The sequence below is a fragment of the Spea bombifrons genome, chromosome 10 (genome assembly GCF_027358695.1).
Source record: "Spea bombifrons isolate aSpeBom1 chromosome 10, aSpeBom1.2.pri, whole genome shotgun sequence".
NCBI lineage: Eukaryota > Metazoa > Chordata > Amphibia > Anura > Pelobatidae > Spea > Spea bombifrons.
Window position 1 is genome coordinate 13,591,715 of NC_071096.1, and position 27,275 is coordinate 13,618,989.

Sequence of the window (27,275 nt, forward strand, 5' to 3'; positions counted from 1 at the left end):
TCAAAAAACTTAAATGCAGGTTTACCCAACATAACAAAAATAGGGATAAGCCTGTCTAATTTTGGTGTTAAATAGAAAAAGAATGGGTTGGGACGGATACAGGAACACACGGGATTCAGGGAACATCTAAGGACGGCTTTTCAGGAGGAGACCAGAGCTGTACGCTCTAAGCAGCCGCCTACGACATAATATTCATATGCATTGATATTCATAGAATTGCGACGTGTGAAATCAGCGTGGGGCTGGAGGTGACAAATGCATTCTCTTCACAGTACATTAATTAGCCACGAGCCAGCTCTGGCTAGCAGAGGCCTGTAGGCATTTCCGATTGGTCGTTCGGTGTCATGTGATTATACATGCCTTCCACTACATAACCATCGTAAAAATACTGCACGACAAGATCATGTTATGTAAACTTGTATTACTTGATTGGCCAGATGGGGAAAATCATCCCATTGACCCTATATAATTGACCAATCTGGTCCCTCAATCCCATTTAACTCTTTTACGACTAAAGAGGTCCTAAAATAGTAATCTTTGAGCATGTCTAACTATAAATAATATTTAGCCCTGGATTAGTCCCACATTAAATAATAGACAACATATAGCAAGTGGATGCCAAGTGATCTCCCTCTTCTCATGCATAGGAAATATATTGAAATAAAACCTCATCCTATCACACATGATTTCTTTTTATGGCATATTTGAAAACTTTTGAGGCTTTTTTTTGCTAAACCTATCAATGTTCTAATGTAATAAGGGCTATGTTCGCCCTGCATAGTTTGGGTGACATAATAAAGCTCAACAATTTAACTACATATTGTACAGAGCCAGCCCCGGCCTAACTTGCTGGGGAGCTATCTTAATAATACAAAATTAAGTTGCTAAATTGTATCCTTTAAACTTACTGTAAAACTCACAAATTTATCCCATATTGGGATATTTTCTTTACCAAAACTAAGGTAATGCAGCCCAAATGTTTACATGTTCCCCTTTAAACCAAGAAAATGTATCTGATGCCAAACATGTTTTAATAAAATAAATACCCTAATAAACCTTTCCACGATCCTAGAAAATGCACCTTCAGCTAATGATTGTAGCATGATAACCAAAAGTAGGGTTGCTATATTGGCCTTTATTTGAGGGACACAGGTACATTCACTGCCCTGCGGTATGTGGGGCGTATAAACGCACAAAATTGGAATCACTCATTTATATGTTCCACAAAATGCAGGCATTACTTCACACACCCCTCTTCAGCAACATGTGAAGTGTATGTCTCCCAGAAAGAAATGGCCAGTATGGCAACCCCAACTAAAAGATATCCTAACTATGGGGGTCCCAATGCTCCCTCAATTTCTAAAAGGCATATCTGAGTGGTTTATACACACTGCTAACACACACACAACTGCTTCTGATACAGTACAAAAATCTCACTTTCATAATACATCACATTATCGCTACATAAGACTGCAACACAATGTTTTGCCTATCTCTTGCAAAGCATGCACGCCTATTCAGCTGTCTGGCCAGAGGCTGACTCCCCAACATGGCAGGTGTCCAAATAAGGTACCATAAGTCACTGGTGTCAAAGGCATGGCCACCCGCCTTACCTGAAATTGCCTTTTGGCACTCAACTGTAGAGCATTGCCATATGGAGCTACAACGGAGGTCTGTGCTACTGCCTGGGTCAATAAGGGATATAAGATAATCTCCCCAACCAACCCATGATCCTCACCGCTCACAAAAGTGGCACAGTGGGGCAGATACCCGGGTAAGAGGGACATTATCCAATAATAGGTCCAGTTAGCAATAGGTCTGAACATTCCCTCTTTAATTATAAAGACTGTGCCAACAAAACTCCTATAGAGGAAACATATATGCATAAACACACACATATATATATACGTATCTATGTAATATCTATCTCACTTTTCTTACTCACATACTGTATCTTTTTATATTTAAAAAAAATAAAAAATCCTGACTGTTTAAAATTGGAAATAAAAAAAAAATAAAACGGTTAAAAAAGAATGAGAGAGAAAGAGAGACATACTAGTTATGTTACCGATAGTTCCAAAGAGACCCCACAATTGCTACATCTCATACCCTTAGTGGCAGTGGGCATAGCATGTGAATTATATTAAATTATTTTAATTATGAAATTTTATTTTGGTCTTATATTGTGTTAAAGGTCCCATTGCAAAGGCCCAATATGTCCAATATGGTCTAATGGTTCAATAAAATTTGTGTTACTTGATTATCCATAAATGCTACAGATTCGCTTATGGTTCATTTGCCAATTGAATCCACTAAAATATCTCAAAGACGGCAGAATAGGCTTATATATGTGTTGCAGTCTCTTGCAGCTTAGAAAAGGTTATCTAGAGCTTTCTGCCATCAGCAGGTAACCTTTGTGTAAAAAAAATCCTGCAAGCAATGCATTTAAATAGCTTGAACCTTCTAAATGATTATCTTTGCGTAGCAGCACTGCTTCTGCTTATTTCCATGGGCAGATAAAAGAAGCTGTGGCTTGCTTGAAGGTTCTGCAGCATATCACGATAGTTGTGGACCATACCACTGCACTGGGGGGAAATGGCTTTCATATCTACCTGTAATGGATGGGATGGGGCAGAGGCAATACTGGCAAAGTCAGCCAATAGCAAAACACCACTAAGGCCCCTAAAAAGCCAAGATGCAGGAGTTTTGGTGCAGCGACGTTAATCACGTCGAGAGGGTAAATATCCCAGGAGGAATTCACCAATTCCGATAAAATAGACCACCTGAGCAATGCCAAAGAGTGGAGCAATGACGAGAGCTCGGCAATATGCACCCTTCAAGAAGGCAGCAGGACCCTCACTCCTCCAGATCTTTCTACAGAGATGAAACATAAGATGCATACATGTTAACAGGTGAAAAAATGTATTAAAATCTATTATAATCCCTACACTGAATAGTATTATATTTGGTGTTCTGGTGAGCAGTCCAATATGAACATCGTTCAGAAAGTATATTTAACACTGTTGTATAGCCCACCACTACTGTTGTGTAGCCCATCACTGTTTACCCATACAATACAATTGTTTTATACAATACAGTTTTATAGGGAGGTTAATGGTAGACATAGCCACAGTTTGTTAGACCCAAGCTTCCTATTGCTGACGACAAGCTATGATTCTTTAGTGGTGGAATAGAATGAGTACAGCTTGGGGTCTTTCCTACCATACATGCAATTTTGGTGCCCCACAGTAGAGATACAGTAGACTTTGAAATTCAGAATCATTACCTGGCACAGTCTACAATTCCTGAGTATGTATCCTCATTGACTCCTCGTTGTAATGATTGCAGTCTTGTTTTAATTACTGAAAAATATAAAATTAAAAGGACAGTTTAACATCGCTGACATCCTCGCTATAGAAGACTACATGTTAAAGTACTGAGTACTCTGCACGTAATTCTAACCCTCTTGAAGCAGCCAATCAGAAGCAGGGAAGGGGTAGACATTTAGCTGGGGGTGGGGAAAGGAGCAAATGCATATGGTGGAACTGTGCAGAATCCACTCCATGCATTTGCAGAAGTAACGCCATGAAAATTGAACCACACAGCTATCATTTGCATTAACCTGGATATTAACCTGGAGCGTCCCTTTAAAACAGGGCTAACAGCTGAGCACTTCCGGGTTTCAAAAAAATGAAAAAAAGAGGATGCTCTAAAAATAAACTCATAAGAAAAGAGATATTTTAACATAAATAGAATTAGAACCCTGCTGGTTTTCAATCAGATGACACAGGGCATGTGTACATTTCATCTATATACTTACTGGCGCTAACAAACACAGAGGTGAAAATGTAATACCGAAAAAGAAAATTATTGCCATCGGCATTCAAATAAAAATTGAATGTGAATGTTTTCTGTACATGACACAATGAATTATGTATCAACTGCAAACCTGATTGTACGTGCGACTAATTTTGGAAGCATGATGTATAGATTAAACTGGATATATTACATGAACTGCAATTTTGTTCCACACACATGACATGTACACCATATACTTTTTCAGTAGTTTTCATGCTTATAACTATTTCACTACTTGAATGGTTTCATGGCAAAGGGACCAAAACTATAAAAGGGAATGGCTACCATATCAGCTCCCAAGTCCCATCCAATGTTACATGTTGCTGACCACCACTTATAAAGCATTTCCCTGCAGTACATGAGATCTATAAACTTGGTTAAGTAAATGATTTCCTTTTGCGTTTACAGATCCGACATACCGCAGGGTACCGTTATAGGTAAGAGCCAGCAACATGTAAAAATTCGATGTATCTGCTATGACAACCTTAGAAGACATCCCACTCAATAGAGTTGTGCAATTTGCAAACATTAACAAAAATGTGGTATATAAAATAAAAAGTTACATTTATTGACCAGTTGTAAAACGCAACATTTTCGATCACCAAATAATCAAGACAAATAACTTCCGGTTACAATAATACACACTTGCAGCCTCATTGTAGGCTCATCGGAAACCGTGGCAATATCTAAAATCTGCTACTTTATTTCGTAGGATTTAGTTTACGGTTTAGGTGAGGTAGGGACGGAAATTACGGAATGTATCATACTGTCTTTAAGGTCAGGGACATTAAGAAGGACGTGGGCTCTTTGTGAGTTAATTATTGCTCATCTGTAGTTTAAATAGGAATCCCTTGTTTTTGTCTTGATGATTAGGCAGTCTAGAAATTTGTTATTTAAAAAATGACCATTAAAAGTTTTATTGCTATTTGCTCCTTTACTACATTTTTGTTATACATAAACCTATAGATGCCATAGTTAAAGGAGGACTACTAGACATATTTTTCATGATGATAAATGCACATTTTCTTTTAGGTGATGACATCAAATTCCAAATCACATGGAAGCGGTATCATCGTGTTTTCATTAGAGAACACCCCACTCTTCGGAAGCCTTACCATCACAGGGGTTGACGGCCACAGCAGCGGTACTTCCAGCTGCACATCCCGCCAGGAAGGACACAAAGAACGGTGACTTCTCATCTGGCGTCTTCTGCCCCAGCTTGTTCAAGTTGGCAAAGAGAGGAAAATATATAATGGAGAAGGGCACGTCCCTGTTAGATGACAGCGCAGACAGAGAGGTGAAGAGAGGAAACACCGAGAAAAAGAAGCTTATGAATTCAGCGACATTACATTTTACTTATAGAGCACTGGCATTCCATAGTGTTAGTAAGAAGGGAATTAGGCCATATTCACCTGGATGGAAATCTGTACCACGTCTAATATATGTATCTGAAAATAGGAATAGAAAACCAAACCGCCAGTGGCAAGAATCGACAATTTATGGTCAACGTTTCACATGATGTGGCTGGAGTTTCTGGGACTTTCAGTATTTTACAAATTGAGGGCATGTATCTCCCTTCAGGAGATGATAATACGTAGTGGTATAGGTGAAAGTTGGATTTACTTAACTAGTTGGATATATGAGGATTTGTTTTTATTGAATCACATATATATATATATATCTGTATCAGCAGTTTAGTTATTTGCTGCAAATTGTACCACATTATATACTCACGGCTACTATAATGTCTACTATTACGAAACCATTACGACATAATATTCCATTGATTCAATTTCCAGCTATTTTCAGTTATTTGCAGCAAGATACAGAAACATTGTTTCATGATAGACATGGTCCATCCTCACCTTAGCAGTGTGGCCCCCAGGCCCTTGTATAGCCCAGCTATCCCTTTGCTCTTCAGCAGCTCTCGTGAGATTTGCATAGCTGTGGGCCGCCGAGGGACAGATTGTGCTGCAGCACTGGACGGCCCTTCCTGAGCTGCCATGAGCTTCCTCTGAGCAGCTGCCAAAACAAATGGAGACTCAGTATTACTATACAGTGCAGTATTATCATTAAAGACCATGTACGCAGCAAACTGGGAATGACAGGTTCAGCTATGGTGTCACACTTATGGTGTCACACTAACGTGTTTGCTTGAATATAAGACGACCCTGATTATAAGACGACCCCCCCAAAATCTGAATATTAATTTATGAAAAAAAGAAAAGCCTGAATATAAGATGACCCTATAGGAAAAAAAGTTTTACCAGTAAATGTTAATTCATGTAAGCGATGTGAACAAGGTCCAGGTACCCTGCATCGCTGCGGGGGATCTGGATCTTAGTCTCATAGTCAGACCTAGTTGAGGTTGATTATAAAACGAGGGGTATTTTTCAGAGCATTTGCTCTGGAAAAAACCTCGTCTTATAATCGAGCAAATATGGTAATATAAATCAGATATGATGTTTGTATGTATTACCCAGTCTCCCTGCATCCTGGAGCTGGATTTTCAGCATCTCCATTGGGGTGGTGACAATGACCTGACAGGTCCCTGCTCCACAACCAGCCAGCATCTCCTTCACTAACGTCAGCTTCCTGTTCAGAGGACAAAAACATTAGCATGGGGAAATACTGTGTCATGTTATAGCCGTTTGAGCCCAAAAGAAGATGGAGTCTTTAGTCAAAGTTCAACTTTAACTGGGCTTACACAGAGAAACATATAAGGTACATATGCTTTGGTGGCCACAGGAGCATCTTCTCTAAAGAAGAGACCTCAGATGTCCCAAAATGTAACTTTACATCTTCTTCTGTGTGGGCCCAAAACAAAGGAATCAACTTGACTTTACTAATATGAACAGAAAAGTATCACAAACAAAATAAGATAAAGGACTATGTATTTTCTTTATTTGGACATCAATATTTTTTCAACAGCATCTTAAAAGAAACAACTGGGGGGTTTAACCCATTGATGGGGTCAGTGGGATATGGAAAAGCTATTCAGCTCGGAACCCAACACCATCTGTGACACTCCAAAACTATATTCTCCAGAAAGCAAAAGGGCCCCAAATGGTCATATTTATTTGGTATGATACCCTTGAAGATATCCGAGTCTTGGCTGGACTAGGAAAATGGTAAAATAATCTTTCAGATTATTTTAGCAGATCCAAAATGGCAAAAATGACTGATTCTGTTTCCCTTATTCTAAGGCTGTTTCCCTTATTTTCTCCTCCTCGTTCTTTTGTATAGAGTATATCCATTTTGTTTAAGCATTCGGTTTCTGTCTGATCTATAGCCAACATAATAGCTCTTTTCGTTGGTAGATGATGAAACATCTTTAGTAAAGATCTAGGAAGCCTGCATCACATGAAGCACTTTTCTAATAGAAGCCTACTGTGTACATCCCAATAGGGTATAGAAAAGAATATATAGAAGAGAATGTTTGACGGCAGGATGTCAGCCAGATGAAAACAAACTATAAAACAACATAAAACAGTAAAACATGCCAAACGAGAGGTTGTGGAGATAAAGCGTTTGGCGCTGTAGGAGGAAGTGGTACAGGAAATGGTTATATGAGCCAATAGGAGGGGCGGCTGTTTATATGGAGTAAAATATTATATCGAATCATGCTTTACTGGGCAATGCTTTCATTTTCTACTGGAAATGCTGATTTTCAGCATTGTACGAACATGAATAAAAGCGTAGATGCTAAATATAGCGCATGCTGTCACAGCATTATTCCCGGAGCACAGAGTAAGAATTAATGCTGTAATGATGCGGCCAGTAGTGCTGGCCGCGTCCTCACAACTGTCCTGTCTCCGAGTTATTTGTGGATTAGGGGAATTAGCGGCACACCCATGGTTAAAAAACTGCATTAACCCATTGCGGCAAACAGGCCCTTAAGGATGATGCCTAAAGGCAGAGCTCCAATCTCTCAGGTTACAAACATAAACCTCAGGGAAATCAGCAGATAAAGCAGAATTCATGATTTTTACCCTAAGGAGACAATTTTGTCTATATTTGGCATTGGTGGACTAGAAACCTCAGAAACTGAGGAGTTTGGGCAGCTTGGGCAGTTTGGGCAGCTACACATAAATGTTGTGATGCCATTCATGGGTCTAGACATTACATAGAACTTTAAGACTCCCTCTCCCTATTTGTTCTGTCCATTGATTGGACTTTGGATATGTCTTAGGTGGAATAGAAATCTGGTTATTTTGAACCCAAGTTTAAATTCCTCTACCACTCCTGCTGGGAGTCTATCACCCTCTTAATCAAGGAAAACATCCTTACGTTACATCCAAGCCTCTAACCCTTAGAATGCCCCTTATCAGTGGCTGATATCGAGCACATTGAGCAGATAACAGCATTCTCAAAAAACTGAGACACTCGCCAGAAAAGCTGGACTTGAGCCATGTTTTCAAGACCGCTGGCAACTTTGCTCTGCTTTTTATTTACACAGATGCAATACTCCATATGAACAGCAGGGGGCCACCAACTCCAGTCTCAGCAAAGCTTGACAACCACATCCTGTTAAATTTTCTGTGTTTCTGCCATTTCTGTGTTTCTGCTTGTTTTATTATATTCAGTCTCATTACAAGAAACTGAGACTCTAAAAACAAAACAGAAGAGATCGGTTCTCTAACACTTAGTCGCTGACATACTAAAGTAGTAAGGAACAGTATATGTGGTCTTTGATTTGGTAATCCAGTGCATGGTTAGGCTGCTGTGGCCCATGTGTCAAGATTATAGGATTTGTAGCGTTATGCAGCTAAAGGCTGCAATCGAGTACTAGTGAGCTATGGACTGGAGCCGTTTTGACAAAGAAATGAAGAGGTTAATCTGTGTCCCTCTCCAAGTTTCTCTCTAACACACTCGGTTCCAAATGACCACATCCGCAGCAGATCACAGCCAGCACAACATGTGAGTTCCTGATTACACAGCAAAACGCGCAGGAGCACACGACAATCTAAAATTCACACTCATCTCTGATGCTTACCTGCAGAATTTCCACGCAAGCTTTTTATTCCTGCTCTCTTCTTCATGAGTGTCAGTGGGGTTATCTCTTTTAATTAAGCCTTTTACTGTATTAATGTTTTCACTTCTACACTTTCATGAAAATGATCTCCCTCAGACTCCGCGTTAGGAGCCTCGCCATGTGCATAGAATGTCATGGGCTTAAAGGGAAACTCCGGTGATTATATGCGTTTAATGAATATGGTAGCGGAGAGGTCCCTTTAAATTTAAGAGGTATGGGGTATTCTGCAGAATCTCTCCATATGCATTTGCCCAGACCCTCACTATTTTCCATGCAGGAGATGTGTCTGGCCGAACACATTAACTTGCATGGACCAATCTGCTCTGGCGCTGGCTGAGACCCTCCTGCAGATGTGCGGAAAGCCACTGTTATTGTTATTATTGAAACCCCAAGGCCAGTGCTATAAAAAGTGCAAATATGTATCCATTAAGGGCCACAATGGACACATATTTACCACAGCCATTTTCAGTGATAAAAAATGAAACAAAATATTTGTAGGCTGATTCAAGGAGCCAATCAGTGGCAAGAATTATCAGACATTGTAAAAGATGGATAGTTGCACCTCCAGAGCTGCAGCTTCTGCTTAAGGCAAGTCATTTCATTTTATTTTTCATATTAATAGTTATAAACACAGCAACATGGAATTTGACCATATGATAAGAACCATTGGCTATCTAGTCTGCCCATTTTCCTGATGTAAAGACTCAGACCTTAATCAGTACCTCATCAGTAATCTTGTTTCAGATTCGGGATAGTTTTATGCCTGTACCGTGCATTTTTAAAATCCCTCACTGTATTAAACTCTACCACTTCTGCTGGGAGACTGTTTCACCTATCTACCACCCTCTCGGTAGAATAAAAAATAAAGCATGTTATTCTTCTTTAGTGGGGCTGTCGGGGATAGTAAATCTATGGGTGTTATCTCTGCCGTATTCCTACTAAAGGTGTAGGGCTGCAAACAGGTCACAACGTTTGAACACAAACACCTAAATTACAAATTGATTAATTCTGTTAGCCTAAGACTTTGGGGCAAAAACCCTTAGTTTTCCAGGTTTGCCCATCATTTTCATTGGCTTCAGATTGCTTTTATACTTACCCATCTTTAGACAGGGTCTGCCTGAAGAAATCATTAGCAGCTAGTTTAATGGCCTTCTCTGGTGTGACAAGAGTTAAATTCACCGCAGCACCTATGAAGCGTTAACAAGAGCAGCCTTTAATTTGTGCAGTAAGAGATGTATATACATTAATATACCCTATTTATTTAGCGTATGGCTGTACTACAGTATACTATAGATTCACGAGATTACTCTACTAGCTATGTACACATTTCTTTTCAGTTTTAAGTCCCACTATTCGTATTCAGTTTGTTATTTCGCTCCGACACATTGTGTTTAAGAGCCGTCGTATCCGCTCAGTGCCTTGCCTTACTATAACCTTCAAATGTTAGGAAGCCTGTAAGGTATATTTCATTATGCGCTTTGTTTGAATTTAAACATGTTACAGATAGTGTGGACGATAGATAGCATTAAGTATATTTCCTTAGTAAAGAACAAGCCTTGGAAAATATGTTTGCCACCAGCAGCGAGTTGGCCCAGGGTGCAGGGGGCAAAACCCTCCCAGACCGGTCTTAAATTCTGGTCCAAAAGTGAGGCTCCTTTCAAGGTAAAGTGGCAAGGGAGTGAGTGAGAGTGTAAGGGAGTATGTATGTGTGTGTGTGTTTGGATGTTAGAGCGAGTGTGTGTAAGTATGTGTGTTAGCGTGAGTGTGTATAACTGTTATAGTGTGTGTAAATGCATGTGTCTGTTTGTATGTTAGTTACCAGGGGAAGCCAATGGGGGCCAACTGGTTAAACCCCCCGGGCCAGAAAGTGCAAGTCTTCCCTGTTTGAGACCCAAAACTGCAGCCACCCAATCCACAGCTCACGACTCCCAGTGTCTTACTGGATATTGTAAAGTTTGTGCTCTCTATCTAACAAGTATATGTCTAAAATGTGCATTTTAGTATTTGCTTTTTTTATATTCACGTGGAAACACCTAGAATCAAGCATTTACTCACCTCTATACATGCCAAAGTACCCTTCTGAACGTATAGTTTTAATGAGACAATCAGACCTAAAACACAAAATGAAACACAACCTTTTAGCAGATATATTTTAGCTGAAAAACAGTCCGAATGTATAATCTTACTCATCTTCTATGTGATCATACTCAAAATTATTAGAATGTGAATGAAAGATATATGAATTTATGCCAATTATTGTCAATGTTCCTACATGAAACACAAATGTTACTTTTTCATTTCAAAACATGATGAGTTTCTTGTTTACAGGGGAAACGGTGTGATGCATAATATGCTTTTTTTATACAGAAACCAAAAAAACATCTGCCAGTCTCTTTTGTGACAAGGTGTAAAACAATAATGAACCCATGTGACGCATATCGAAAGAATCAAATACTGCAAACAAAAACCTATTAACACTTATTGTATTTCCACGTTTCTTCTTCATTAACATAGAATTGTAAGGCAGATAGTAACCAATCAGCCCATCTGCCCGTTATTACTAATGTAAAGACTTACTATTTGGTCTTGTCTTAAGAATACATTTATATCTATTTCATGTGTTAGCCTCTGCCATTTCTGCTGGGAGGCTGTTCCACTTACCTACCATCCTCTCAGTAAGGTAACCTTGGCATGTAAGCCTCTAACCCTCTAGATTATGACCTATTGTTCTAACATAAATAAACTGCCCTGATGTGCTCTGTAAACTCCTTGTAGGTATTTAGATGTTTCTATCATATCCCTTTGCTGTCTCTTCTCTCCTCCACTAATGTCACGTAACAAGTTCTCTTCCAGTAGTGTAAGGGAACGGGTAAAGGGTTAAGTCTTATTTGCGTAATAATGTGAGGCCCAGCATGTGTTATCATAGCCTCTGCAAAGTCAGCATCAATTGTTTTGCTCAGTGTGGTCTGAGCATAAGATGACTTCTCCTTTAGAACTTCAAGGACATTGCAGAGGTCAATGTGTGGGAGCGGTAGGGACTCGTACTCCTTTCTCACATACAATCTAAAATCCTTCAGCATATATTTAACAAACAGATGTTAACAACCAAAAGAAGCAGTGATAATACAGAGCAATGATTTCAACATCGGGGTATAAGAAATGAAACTGTAGAACTTAAACACTAAAGATTCACACATCGAATGCACCAGCTTATTCTAGACGGATGGATGTTTAACCAGTTCATTTATATCATATTATTACATGACCATTTGTACTGTGAGAACCATAAGAGAGAACATTTTTTACAAAATAATAAAAGTGGATCAGCAAAGACATTCCATCCGTTGCTATGGTGATTGCACCGACTTTACAACCTAAATTGCACATTTTGTATAAAAGTCTGTCCATTTTTGGATTACTGTATTATTAGAAGGAAGAACTGAGTTAAAACTATTCCATGTTTTTGCTCAGCAGCAGTCTAGTGAATATTAAAGTACTTCTTAAAGTCTGTTAATATGAATGCATTAAACATGTATTGGAAAAACACCTTAGGAGATGCTGCAGCTCCAGATCTGTGGTACGTGGCCCCTGCATTGTCTGATTTTTGTGCCACTCAAGGGCAAGTAAGCGCTCCCACTCAAGTCAATGACAATGCTTTCTGCACATCTACACAGGGGTCTCATGAAACCACCCTTAACTATTATACGAGCCACAGCTGGATGGCAGTTAATGTATCACATATGGGCAGTGGAAAGCACGAGATACTTACATGCTGGTGTACATACGCTGGCCATTTTGCTGGTTTTGTAGTCGCGTTTTGGCCAAGTCAATGGGAAAGACACAGGTTACCCCAATCAGTCCGGCTATTCCTCCATTTATAAGCTTGGCGGGCAAACTGCAAACGGAATAACAACAAAATGATAGATCATATCATCATATATATGAGACAGCCTAACATGAAATGTTTTATTTTATTACCTTACTAGATATTACACATTTAAGGCTTTTGTAGCAGCCATGTCAATAATTTCCAGATTTAATCAGAATTAATTCAGTACAACTAACAAGGCTTCATTTTCAGTATTTGCAGTGGTGTCTTCTTAATCACCCCTTAGAATCTGTTTTTCGTTTTCACCTAGGCTTATTAACCCCTTCGCTTTACAGGCCCTGCAAACAAAATAATATCTTCTGGATCTTAAACGGTCTAACCTTTCTCATTCGCAGTATGCGTGACACATCTGTTGCAGGTTACGAACCTTGGAATCTGTTCCTAGAAAGCAATAAACTAACTGTCCAAGATTAATAGTTACTAAGTCAGGAATCTATCCCCACCTACACCCTTCTCTGGTACTAGGGTTCAGCAAAATGCACCGAATGATGTATATCTCCTTTTGAAAGTGAGGTTGTTGGCACGGTCTACAAGTAGCCACAGAGAATGCTGACAATGAGGTAAGAGGAAGGGATCAAGTGGGTAAGTGAGGGAGTATTTATGAATGTATGTATGTTAGAATGATAGTGTATGTATAAGTGTGCGTGCATTAACATGCATGTGTATGTGTAAGCATCTATGTTTTAGTACGGGTGTGTATGTATTTGTGTGCTAGCATTGATGTGTATGTGTTCGTGCTTGGGTGTTAGCATGAATGTGTAAGTGTATATTAGCGAGTATTAGCAAGTGTATGTTAGTGTAAGTATGTGTATGTGTTTAAGCATTAATGTGTAAGTGTGTGTACATAAGTGTGCCAGTGTGTATGTTAGGGGGCTGATGGGGCCATTTGGTTTTACTTGCTCTTCAGGCCAGAAGGTGCCAGCCCACCCCTGACCTAAGCTGACCAGAAATGAAACTTAATTAAATGAATTCAATTATTTTAAGTAGTATTGCATGCTAATCGTAGTTCTCTACCTCTTACATGGAAGCATTCCTGATATACAGAACAGATGCCTCTGCATGTTTGGCTGCATACATTACTGTTTGATCACAGAGGTTTGAAGTATTCCGCAGCAAGAATACATTAAGAAAACGGAGGTAGATACAGCAGAAATATTTATTCTCACTGCGCGCACACACACACGCACACAGACACGCACACACTATCATGCCTGGAATCCCTACAATGCATTTACCTGATTTGTTTATCAGCCATTTAATTGCAAGCAGACCCAGATATATGTCGCAGCTCCTCCTGTAATTAAGGCTTCTTCTCTCTCTGGTCTGACGGCTCCTGGGAAGACAAAGCAGAAAGAGGTCATTCATACCCATAAAGCAAACCTTATTAGTCCCGCTATTGGCGTTACCTGAAGACTTTGCTCAAGCAATGCCTTCACCGGGAAACCCCTCCTCTCTCACCATAGATAGAATTTTCCAGACTTCTTTAATAACCCTTTAAGTGCCAGGGGACGCTTGCAAAATAACATTTTCCACGGTGTAAATTATTCAACGTTAGAACGTAAAATCACAAAGACACGTTAGAGATTAAAACATCTGCACCATGTTCCGGTTCATTTTTTAGTCAAATCATACATTTTAAAAGCGTAACAAGGTAGATATTTTTAAACAGCTTGGTAATTAACAAATGTAATCCTTTGGTAGTCAGGGGGACTTTGCCTAATTCTGGAAAGCCAATATATTTACAAAGAATTAGGTCAGACAGCTAACCATTGATTTTATAATAGAAATACACCGTTTTTGACGGCAGCTAATGGCGCTACTAGTTTTCTGCTTTTTTTATAATTTATTGGGCCCTTGGATTTATCTTAAGGCCGGTATAGAGTCATGTGTATCAGGTGCGTGTTTAATGATATTATTCATTGTTTCATAGCAGGAGATACTTCTAATTCTAATACGAGAAAGATTATTTCAACTACAGGAGAAATAGCAGGTGTCAGAGGGTTGTTTCAACGAAGGGGTTATTTCTTAATCAAGAGAATGTCACTTCTTTGTCACGTGTGTATTAAGCAAACAGATTGTATGTTATGTGTTCCAGTGTGGGCTGGGCGGGGGCGTGATAAAGCTAACATCACGCTCTTGGCCATGTTATAATTATGTGTATAAAGGAGATGATCGGAACAATGTAGCTCTATGACAGATGCCCCACACCCAAAGAGAAGGGTGAAGACAGCAAGCATAATGACAGATGTCAGGGAGCAGAGTCAAGGACATCAGGAATTAAACTCAGTCATATGATCCGAATAAATATATCGCATGCCATGGTGCATACACACGTAACATGTAACATATAACATTGAAGATAAAACATTGTATGTGTATAAAATGTCTGAAATAGGGAGGGGGAAAGAGTATTGCAGGATTCTATAGGGTATACAGATATAGTCTCAGCATTTCCCATATTAAGAAATTGAATCTGGTTATAGACATTTGTACACATTTCCCAAATATGTCCTCAATTTCTAAAGTAATAGTGTAAAAAAATAAAAGGTAATTACGACTCATGTGGTAACAGTTTTGGGTTTTTTTTTATCATTTGGTGTAATTTTTTCAGCAAATGAAATGTATTTTGGCATGGGAGGCAGCAGAACGCCAGTAGTAAAACCTCAGCCAATTGGCTGCAACTGAGTTACTGTTACTGAAACACTGGGGAGGATATGGAAGCAGGTTTCTGATTGGCTACTCACAGTAGGCGTAGCCTGTAGTCAAGGCAACACATTGATTGAAACTGTGGGGAAGTTTTGTCCCTTCCTGTTCAATTAACCCCACCAGTGCCAGACAAACAGGAAGTAAAAGACAGTTTATATGTGGAAGTAATGGTGTCGGGCAATTGCATGCGGTTATTGGGACTGCAGTCTGAATCCAGTTTCATAAATATGGATGACTATAGAGCATGTTGCTTTATGGCACATTCTGATAGCTTTTTATTTTCCAGCTGTTGTTCAGCTGCAAACCCCCTCCTCCTTTAAGTAAAATTGGTGGGCTTGAGGAGATTGGAAGTTTTCAGATCATAATTGTTTTAACCTGGATGTTCCAGTCTGATCCAAATCAGTGTCACACGCCATTATAAAAAACACATATGTGCTCCAGAAACCATCAACCAGATTAATGTAAAAAAAAAAGATAAAAAAACAGGCTTAAGTACTAAAGTGTTTGCAAAGACAAGATGCCTCCTGGAGCAAGAGATGGTTTGATTGCACAATGCATCCTGAACGTACACATTACACGTGATTAAAAAAACACCCCACAAATTACTGTACAACACAAAATGAATAGCCAACCTTTCAATATTTGGAAGAGGCATATTTTGGGTTTTGTGGCTAGTAGCCAGGGATCCACCTAGAGATAAGCTGAACAGATGTCTCACTGTGTTAACTATAAAAAACGAAGGGCCGTCAGGAATGCACGGTGTGTTGTAAATGTACTATGGTGATTTTTTTCAGATCATCGCAACTCACTGTTATATTATAGCTGGGGTAAAAAAAATAGCTTCAGTACAATAGCCTGCTCGGCCAGTACTAGCCGGTCCGGGGATGGGTGCAATGTAAGGAGGTTTTACTTTACCAAGAAGGTTGCGGCCAGTAAAAATCATAGATCAGAGGATTTCCCCTGAATGGGCAACTTTGCTGTGAAAACGGATGAAGTCTGTGCTTATGCACAACAAATATTTCTATAAAAATTAAAAACACTTTTCCCACAAATTCTATACACATTATTATTTGGGTTGCTGCCGCAGGGCCTGAGTGTATTCTGGAAAAAGCACCTGGCATTCTGAAGTGGTGGAAAATTGGAATAGTGGATGGTCTCAAATGGGGGCTGTGTCATCCATAGAGGGGCATCTGAGCAAAAAGCAGGAACAAGAAGATATCTGGCCAAATGACTCACAAGAGAGAGCACACTTAATACACACGGGTGTTCATGGGCAAGGTGTTCACTCACAACGTACAAATCCGATATGTTAAAATATATCCAACAGAAAGTACAATGCATGGAGCTGAAAATATATCCAGGCTCAGAATTTGTCTTCCACGTAAGAGAAAGAAAAAAAAAACAGTATTCCACCCGTATCACAAACCATCCCTGCATAGTGTTTTCTCCAGCTTCAGCTAAACTAGTACCAGCATTTACTCCTTTGGCAGAATATCTGAGGACCGACAGTAGGAATTACAGAGCACAAGAAGAAATGAGTGATATTAGATCATTAATCGCAATACATTTCTAACTATCAGATAATGTAAAATACAAAAGTAGATAATACACTATGATACATCTACTGTCTAGACTTGCCGTTAACACTAGGAAACAGTAGCTATGGAAACCTCCTCCTTAGCATCTGGTACCCAAGAGCATCCTCACTTTTTCCCAGTGAGTCAATATGGAATGAGAAGAAACGCGCTAGGAAGTGAGATCCAAATCTGTGTGTATATAACAGGTGTTATATCTCGCATTCATTCTGTGCTAACGGGGTGATCTTTACATTACTGTCAATGGACACACTGTGCGTGTTGGTATTCAGGTCTGCATACAATGTGATTCCCGGGGGCTGCATAGAATGGCAGCAAACATAATCTGATTGTTTTTTTCTAAAACCAGCCCACCGCTCTATTGCTGTCAGTTTAAACAAATCCAGCCCCACATATGTACATGTATGTAGCTTCAGTCATGCAAAATGACAAAACGAGGATCCAGCTAGAGCAGTATTGTGTTACATATTGGGTTACATTGCAGGCAGCAGCCAAATGAAAAAACTATTAAAAATGCTGGTCTTCAATTAATTCCTTAAATGGAAATAGTTACCAGTGTAGCTTTATTTTGCATAACAACATTAATTTATTAAAACTATATATACTTTAAAATAATAATAATAATTGGGCTTTTGCAATACTGAGATTTGAGGCAAAAGGTGACAGCGCCAGCATATTAATGATCTTGCCTTCTTTCATCTCTTAATGCAGAGGAATAATCATCAAAAACTAAAGGTAAAAAAAAAGTTAAGGTTGCCGTTTCCATTAGTTTATAATACTTGTCTATAAAAAGACAGCCAGTATGATAAATATTTATGATTGAATACCGATATACAGTATAACATTTATAAGAATATATATAATAACACAATATATCATGGAAATGGCAGCATCATCAGAGGCTGGAATTCATACAGAAAATATAAGAATCTTGAATGCAGAGTTCTGCACATTTCATGAAAAGGACTGGGGGAGGTTACGGGTTTCCAGAATATGCTGTTCCATTCAATATTCTTCCTCTGACACCTCTAGTCCCTTGGGGAAGATATAAATATATGTCCCCTCTGTCAAACGTCGGTGTGTAGTCGTAATCCTGCCTGTGATTGGTTCGCATGATCTTAGATGAAGCCGCACATGCACAGGTGGGGGTGAGCTTGTGACACAGCAGCTCCCTGTTTGACAAATGTGGGTCATATAACAAACACAAGAATATTTTTCTCCCCAGCTGTGCGCAGAGAGCTGCAATGTCTGCAACACTTTTCAGAGACATAATAGCCACATATGTACAATACTTTTCATGTGGCAAATATCGTATACAGCTGTGTCCTATACATTTATGAAATCCTTGGCTTAAAAAAAGAATGTTGGTCTACATGAGGTCCTCAAGTGTTTGCGTGACTATAATGCTCCGCACACGCACCCGGTATCTCGGGGATATTTGCTATGAATTGCAGGAAATACGAGATGGAAGGCAGTGCATTAAAAAGCTTGAAGGTTGGATGTCATTAAGGATCTATAGTATGTCCTTCACTCTACAATCAATAATGTATGACCTTCTCGACTAGTGACTATTTCTAGAAATATAAGAATATATTGGGGACTCGTGCTGAGGTGTCCCCCTAGTCTTCATGGTCTACACACTGGGGCCCTCAGGACCTTCTGTTTCATGTAATGGCCAAGGCGTATAAATTGCTCTTTGATCTTGTTGCCCAGCTTTGAAGAATAATGTTTACTGGGTAGGTGGGAGGCTCTGGGGATTTTAGTTGAAAGCAATCAAAAACTCTTTTTCTTTGATAAATCTTATCTACACTCGCTTTGTTGACTAGTCAAATGGAAGGAACTGAGCCTGCAGAAGTCTAAAAACCTTGACGAGACAGCAAGTGTTGCTCCACAGCAGTATACATATTCATGCGTTCATTCAATTAATTGAACATGATCTCCCCGTTCCAATATTCAGTCAATGTGGCTTACTGTTAAAAACACCAAAATAAAGCAATGTCAATACCAAGTCATAGTTACATAGTTACATAGTTATATAGGCTGAAAAAAGACATGCGTCCATCAAGTTCAGCCTTTCCTATATCTGTTAATTTGTTGCTGTTGATCCAAAAGAAGGCAAAAAAAAACCCCGGTTTCGCTCTTTCCAATTTTGCACTAACCAGTCCTTAACACATAGCTCAATAAACCTATAATATTCTTTACATATCCATAGCTTTGGTAACAGACATACATTGTGTAGTCTGTAGTATAGATAAATAATACAGGATAGCTGTTTCTAGCATATAAAGTAATTTTACATTATATTGTTATTGATTGGAGTTTTCCTGGTAGATAGAGTAATATTGTGTTTTTTTTCAATTCTTTTGCTTCATCTTTGTGTTAACACATTTGCCACTTTTCTACTCTTTCACTTGGTGTCTTGTATCATCCCTCGTTTTTGAAGTCTGGGTGTGAGAGGCATTTCTAATTAGGATGGGCAGACATTGGCACAAAAGAAATTGGGATGAAACTGTAATAATAATGTAGAAAGAGACTACAAAATAAGACCTGACAATCCTGTCCTGCCACTTCTCCTGCCAGCTTCTGCTACTCCTCCTTGCTGGAAAATCACTGGGCTATAATAACATGGGATAACCCAACACCTCTATGGATACACCCTGGCAAACCTCAGCACTAGCGTCAATATCCATAGCATATTGGGGGTTATGTAGAAAGGGGCCATTCTAGTACAAATTGGTGAATGTGGGACAAGAGAACAACACCCAATGAGCTAAGTGGTTTGGGGGGTTACTCAATAACGGTCAACTTCACGTCCCTCGTGTTACTGAGTCATTTGAGTTTGAGTAAAATCACTTACACGTCCAATAAATTCAACTGGCCAGGCCCTCGCGCCAATTCTCATGTAACTTGAATTTGGCTAAATATTCAAGATTTTGGTCATATTGTAGTAAGCAGGAACATACAAGACCAAAGGGGAACGTGATCCTAGAGCTGGTCCAATCCATGATCTCCAGGAAGGGAACCATCTAATATTCCTTGGTACTAAAAGAATTAGTGCTCGTCAATGATTGATCATTACATATGCAAAGAAATGGATCTACTATTCACATACAGCAATGAGGATCTTTGTATAAATCTATTGAACTGAATGTAAATATAAGACAGCTATTACTGTAGCTACTAAGAAAGATCAATAATTGTCTTTAGGCAAGATCTTTGCTTTAGACGTGGGAGAGGCGTAACAGTAGATATGGTAATATAATATATGCTATTGCGCAATATCTCAGATTTCACTCTTCGAAGCGCATTAGCGATGCAGCTCATGTGAACAGCCTCTCGAAGGGTTTCACCGGGAAAAGGGAAAAAACCTTATAACGCACACTACAGCACTCTGCTAACAGTAATAATGCTTGCTGAACATTTAACACATTTGTATATTTGTTTGCAGAGAAGTGCTAAATGTGGAGCAGTTGCCATGGAAACTCATGGACTGTTGCTGCCAAATGTGCTTGATCCATACGACATTTTAATCATGCAAAAGGTCACAGTTGTCTCTTGGCTGTTATGCTATTTCTTAAAGGTGACACCACATACAGGCAGAAAGGATTAATGATTTCCCACCACATTCTACATATTGCCTTTAAAGGGGAATTGGTTTTGGGATACCTGCATTTATTTAAACCACCTACAGCTTGCGTATTTTGTTAGTTAGATGGTGTCATTGTTTTAGAGACATTGGGTTTAAAGTAAGTTGTATTTACATCACACGGAGATCAGTAGTAAAAGACTACAACATGTAACATTTTGGGAAAGTGACAAATTATGATTAGCTATAAGGTACAGAGAATGACAAGAATACTAACTATACATGCTCCATCATTACCTTTTCCTAAATAATATCTTTCCCACTATTACTCCATTTTGGCGGGATATTGCAGGGTTACAGTTGAGGAACTACATGTGATTGTAAGGGATATCCTTAAAACAATAAATAAATAAAGACACTGACAACTGAAATGGAGAAAACAGGCCGTGGTCTTTTATTTAGTTTACATTGTAACATAAACCGAATAAATAATATCAACATCAACCTTATGACCATAAATACACTCTTGGCCCAAGCCCCAGAGTGTCACCATACACAATAACTCCAAGACCATCCGCCCTAAAGCCAGGATAGTCACAAACTACCACTGATTCACCCTTTTTTACTTTTTTTTTTTATATATATATATTTATTTATTTATTTTTTTTTTAAAGAAAAAAGGGCAACCTTAACCCCAATAAAAGCCACGACATAATAATAAAACAATCTTGGGTTGGGAGGGCGGGCGCCTCAGAAGAAGTTCCTCCATTCTTCACCCTTGGCTCTCCCGCTAAGCTGCCGCTCACCAGACGCTACAAGAGGTCAGTGCAGTCAGCTAGCGGTTCGCCGCAGGCATGAACAACTCGCCTCAGGAGCTCCTATTTATAGGGCAAAATCCCGCCCTTAGCGCAGCGCGAGCGCGGCGCGAGCGCAGCGCGAGACACCTTTTACCTCACGATCGCAAAAGCGCGGTTAAACTAAGCAGCACGCGCTGCCCTCGAGCGCAAAGGGGCGCGGTCAACTAAACAGCGCGAGCGCATCCAGAAACTTCTCCCACTCATTTTTTTTTTTTTTTTTATTATGCAACCTCCCTTAACCTAAAACCCTGCCTGACCTAAACTTGACCCCTCTATCCCCACAATCACATGTCGCCCTGACTGCTAAATAGAGTCAGGGCTTTTCAGACTACCTGGAAATCCATGAGGGATCTTCAGCTACCATCTGATCTTACAATACATGGAATATGATGAGCGATCACGCAGGGAACCAAGGCTCGCGTGTCTGTGATAGCCTGAACTAAGGCCAGCCCGGAGTCTGTTGACTTGGTACCAATCGTTTTAGAAAATCGCTCCTGGCAACGATAGGGTCCCAAAAACTGTATACATACTCCTGAGGAGCACCACTGTGCTTAAATAAAAGGTGCACATGTAGGAACTGATAACGCAATATGGTGGCTTGGTATTCACCAATGACACCCAATCTGTCCCAGAGATTTAGCTTTGTGGTACTTGCCGGATATTGGGACTTCACCACATGCCATGGTACCGGCTGCTAGAGGTGTACCAACCCGAAGGGTGGGCAAATTAACCTTCGTACTCAGACAGACTGCATTGCCCAAGGTCAAAACTGGTTAAGATACACTAGAAATAGGGCTTTTAGCAATCATCCCAACCAGGCTTCCCAATTCAGTCATTGCTGCTTCAGATCCCCTGGTGCCTCATCTCCGAGCCGGCATCAGGCCGTTCACAGATTGCTGCTGGCAGCTACGGACTTGCAGATCTCCAGATCCTAGCAGTCTTTGAGGGGACCCAAGAGACAAATGCCATGGGCCCCTAGGGTATGCATGGGCTTAGAGCAGGTTAAAGATGGCTCTGCATTCTGGTGGCCACCCCAATCCAAACCAGATCATTTTCTATATCATTTACATTAACATTTTTGTTGTATTTAAGTCCTGAAGCCACCCCATCCTCTGGCACAAGCCATGAACTCAGAGGTGAGCATCTCATCCCTTTACAATGTGGCACCGAGATCGTTAAAATAGTGTATTTTTCCTACAGATGGCGTTTTCTCAGATTTCTCTCCCCCTCCCTGGAGGGGCAGCAGTGTTGGGGGACGCCATCTGTTCTTCATTCCACACACAGGTAGAAGTCAAACAATCTGAAATGAATCTAAATCTCCAACGCCAGGCTGCTGACAACAAACTCATCGCTTTCCACATTCCCCTCTCACGCACCTGAAGAGACCTGATCAGCAGAAAGCGCTCTACCATGCAGTCACTTCCCATCACTTATTAACCCGCTAAGTGGCTGGCATCTGGCTGCCGAGCATTGCATGTAACAGTAACGGTCTGTGATTAGCACTAAAACACGGTTACAACATGTGTCCGAATCAAAGAAACTGGGGCCAGCGTCCTAAACTGCTTCTCTACAGATTGTATGATTATTCCTCCCCAATAAGTTATTCCTCCTCCTTTGTTAATTTGTTGTGACTCTTTGGAGGCAGCTAAGTCGTTCTGGTTGAGTTTGTTGGGACTTATTATGCTCGTTTTGCCACCTTTGACACAGATGTCTCTAGAAGGTAGAACAGTCTTTTAGGCCGAGACCTAGAAGCACAAACTATTGGTAGCCATAAGTGAATGTAACTTTGCTAAAAGCTGGGAAGATGAGAGTCATGATTTAAAGAGGTAGCAACGGTTGCTGAGAGTGCTGGGGGTGGCAGGGTCCATAACATCTCTTCATATAGTGAATATGGCCACTGCTGGCCCTTGTACTCTCAGCAACCGGCTCTGCACACCAGGACAAAGAGAAGGCGAGCTGCTCAAAGGTATGATAGTTAGCGTTTTTGTGCAAACAATCATTTTAATAAGTTTGTTTATTACGGTAATGTTCTTTGGCTGATTATTCCTCCCCGTGATAGCTCCCTTTTTAAAGCTAAGAAAATACTTCCGTTAAAACAAATACAGTGATTGAAAAACAAATAGTGCAAGATATACATTTAATTTAAAAAAAAGAATACAGAAGTACTCTTCTGAGGTAGAAGCTGCAGGTCGGCAGTGAGTGGCAGGAAAGCGTTCCCATTTAAATCAATGGAAGCATTTTCTGTGCATGCGCACAGGGGCCTGCGAGCCAGTGCCGGGGCTGACTTATGGTAACTATATTATAGCAGGGAGATATTCAGCTGGGGGTGGGCAAAGGGGCAAATGCATATGGGGGGGTTCAAACAAATCCCCCCATGTATTTTCAGAGGGGATAACGCAAAATTAAAAAGAGAGCACTCGGCTATCGTACGCATTAAAGCGCATATGGGGGCCGTAGTGTCCTTTATGATGATCCAGTGAGGAGCAGCCTTTGTAAGGGTCAGAGACATGAGATAAACGGCTGTTTGATCCTCCTGGTCCTACTTCTTGAAATGCCGAACATGCTGTATATCACTTCTTCACCAACAGAAACAGATCCGTCCAACACCAGCGTATTACATCATGTATTAAATGATATGAAGGCTACAAACAAACGCACGGGATCATTTATAACACTGCGCGCATGCATTACACGCAACTGGAACATGAAGCATGAAGTCAGAGAGAATCTACATCGATGTCCAGAATACTAGAGGATTGCTAATCTGCACAGAGCCTCGCAGAACATGGAATATGATGGCAGATAAGATCCATCCGGCCCCGTCTGGTCTGCCCGTTTTCCTGATCTTAGCTGCAGGATAGCTCTATGCCTGTCTCAATTCCCTTACTGTATTAGCCTCTACCACCTCCGATGGGCAGCTATTCCATTTATCTAACACCCTCTCAGTAAAGTAGCGAGCAAAATAGTCCCGATCTGCTGTTTCTATAAATTTTTCTAATGACCGAAGGCCCGTTGGTTCAATAGTCTCCTTTCTCTCTTATGTAAAACCTCCAATCCTACTTAATCCCTGGCGTCGTTCTTTTCTATTTAGCGCAGTCTTATGACTACTCCTATTAGTCTAAACCAGATATCCTGAGAGGATAAAGCATGAAACGGCTCTCAGCTGCAGCTTCCCGTCCGGGAACGTTTTCGGATTATGGAGGGGGTCTCTTTGGTTCCAGTTTACAGGTTGTTTTGTGATTGGGAGTATTTGAAAGTATTGACCCCCCGGTGTAGGCCGCTGTGTACACCATCGGCGATCTCACTATTCAGCTTGTGTTTGTCACTTTTCCTGAGTACGCAGAGAACAAAAGGCGCCTGAAACCCCATTCAAAGAGCACCTTTACCGCTGCAGACCTTTGCACCTATTCACTAATCTAAAGTGCGCGTTATAATAACATCATTCCGCTCTGCACACGACGGCCCGGTCATTACCCTGACACGGTCAGGGCCGGACTGGCACTTTAAGGCCGGTGACCACCTATTGCCACGAACGGCCGACGGCTGCATGTGACAGACTGCCCAGAGCGAGGTGCGATGCTCTGCATACTGTAATATGGGATGACTTAATAACCGAACATTCGCCACATTCTGCAGGGGAGACGGAGAAAAAGACTCAATCATTTTATTGGAAAAAAAAAACTATTAAATAAATGAAGGGAAAAGCGGCCTGAATGAGATATCCAGAGCACTGGATCTTATACACAGCGCGCTTCCAGGGAAAGGTTCTAGATAGCAAGCAATCACCATAGCAACCAAGTCAACGCTCCTGCTCTTTGCCCTGCGTTCAGAGGTTTGCACCGGAACTGCTACTTATTAATACGGCTTAGTGTTCCTATTATACCCACCACTTCTGAATGGCAGGTGTAATGCTCTGCAGATCAGCTGGTGGGGGATTACACGGGCTTTCCACGCAGGGAAGCGTCATGTCATCAGCATATAAACGTACCAAGTGCAGCCAGTAAACCCCTGACAAGCAGGCAATGAATTATAAAGGCTTCATTAGAGATAAAGTGAAAGCGGATACAAGATCGCAGCAGGGAAAGGGTTACACGGATTAAAAGAATGCACGTGAATAAAGCCTGCAGATCAGTGCACACATATACACTATATACAGATCAGTGCACACATATACACTATATACAGATCAGTGCACACATACACACTATATACAGATCAGTGCACACATATACACTATATACAGATCAGTGCACACATATACACTATATACAGATCAGTGCACACATATACACTATATACAGATCAGTGCACACATACTCACTATATACAGATCAGTGCACACATATACACTATATACAGATCAGTGCACACATACTCACTATATACAGATCAGTGCACACATATACACTATATACAGATCAGTGCACACATATACACTATATACAGATCAGTGCACACATACTCACTATATGCAGATCAGTGCACACATATACACTATATACAGATCAGTGCACACATATACACTATATACAGATCAGTGCACAAATACTCACTATATACAGATCAGTGCATACATACTCACTATATACAGATCAGTGCACACATATACACTATATACAGATCAGTGCACAAATATACACTATATACAGATCACTGCACACATACTCACTATATACAGATCAGTGCACAAATATAAACTATATACAGATTAGTGCACACATACTCACTATATACAGATCAGTGCACACATACTATATACAGATCAGTGCACACATACTCACTATATACAGATCAATGCACACAAATACACTATATACAGATCAGTGCACACATATACACTATATACAGATCAGTGCCCACAGACTCACTATATACAGATCATTGCACACATATACATTATATACAGATCAGTGCCCACAGACTCACTATATACAGATCAGTGCCGACAGACTCACAATATACAGATCAGTGCCGACAGACTCACAATATACAGATCAGTGCCCACATATATACACTATATACAGATTAGTGCACACAGACTCACTATATACAGATCAGTGCCGACAGACTCACAATATACAGATCAGTGCACACATACTCACTATATACAGATCAGTGCCCACATATATACACTATATACAGATTAGTGCACACAGACTCACTATATACAGATCAGCGCACACATATATACAGATCAGTGCCGACAGACTCACAATATACAGATCAGTGCCTACATATATACACTATATACAGATTAGTGCACACAGACTCACTATATACAGATCAGTGCACACATATATACAGATCAGTGCACACATATATACAGATCAGTGCCGACAGACTCACTGTATACAGATCAGTGCCGACAGACTCACTATATACAGATCGGATACTGCAGATCTGTGCTCCCACTATACACCCGGCATCTTACCTGCTGAGTGACACCGTCTGGGGACACGTCACCGGGATGTAAGTCGGAATCCACTTGCTGGGTGTAGAGGAAAGGAGATGTGCAGACAGGAGGCAGCCAGAGGCACACAGGGAGGAGGAGGAGGAGGATAGAATGATGTGTGAATCAAGGAACCCTGCCCCTATAGGAGAGAAGCAGAGGGGGAGGAGGGGGCTCATTCAACTGGATGCTGCCCTTTAATATTAATGGCTCGGGGTTATGTGTGATGGATGCCGGCGGCGGCATGAAGCCTGGGGGTCTCTCTAAGGGATGAAGTCACAGCTGGGTATAAGGTTTGCA

At 40.5% G+C, this 27,275-nt stretch overlaps 1 protein-coding gene across 2 annotated transcripts; it reads right to left on the reverse strand.

Moving 5' to 3' along the window:
- Nucleotides 1–2,203: 2,203 nt before the first annotated feature.
- On the reverse strand, nucleotides 2,204–27,085 carry SLC25A22 (solute carrier family 25 member 22). 2 transcript variants are annotated; one of them, XM_053448626.1, is made up of 10 exons: nucleotides 26,958–27,085; nucleotides 14,018–14,115; nucleotides 12,663–12,788; nucleotides 10,949–11,004; nucleotides 9,990–10,080; nucleotides 6,338–6,453; nucleotides 5,724–5,880; nucleotides 4,974–5,128; nucleotides 3,287–3,362; nucleotides 2,204–2,874 (listed from the first exon to the last, which is right to left on the reverse strand). In XM_053448626.1, exons 2-10 carry the CDS (start codon nucleotides 14,035–14,037, stop codon nucleotides 2,721–2,723), a joined length of 951 nt encoding a protein of 316 aa, XP_053304601.1. In that variant the 5' UTR covers nucleotides 14,038–14,115; nucleotides 26,958–27,085; the 3' UTR covers nucleotides 2,204–2,720. The 2 variants fall into 2 exon arrangements, with proteins under 2 accessions (XP_053304601.1, XP_053304603.1); XM_053448628.1 differs by having other exon boundaries at nucleotides 14,018–14,105; nucleotides 26,946–27,058.
- Between the last annotated feature and the right edge of the window lie 190 nt (nucleotides 27,086–27,275).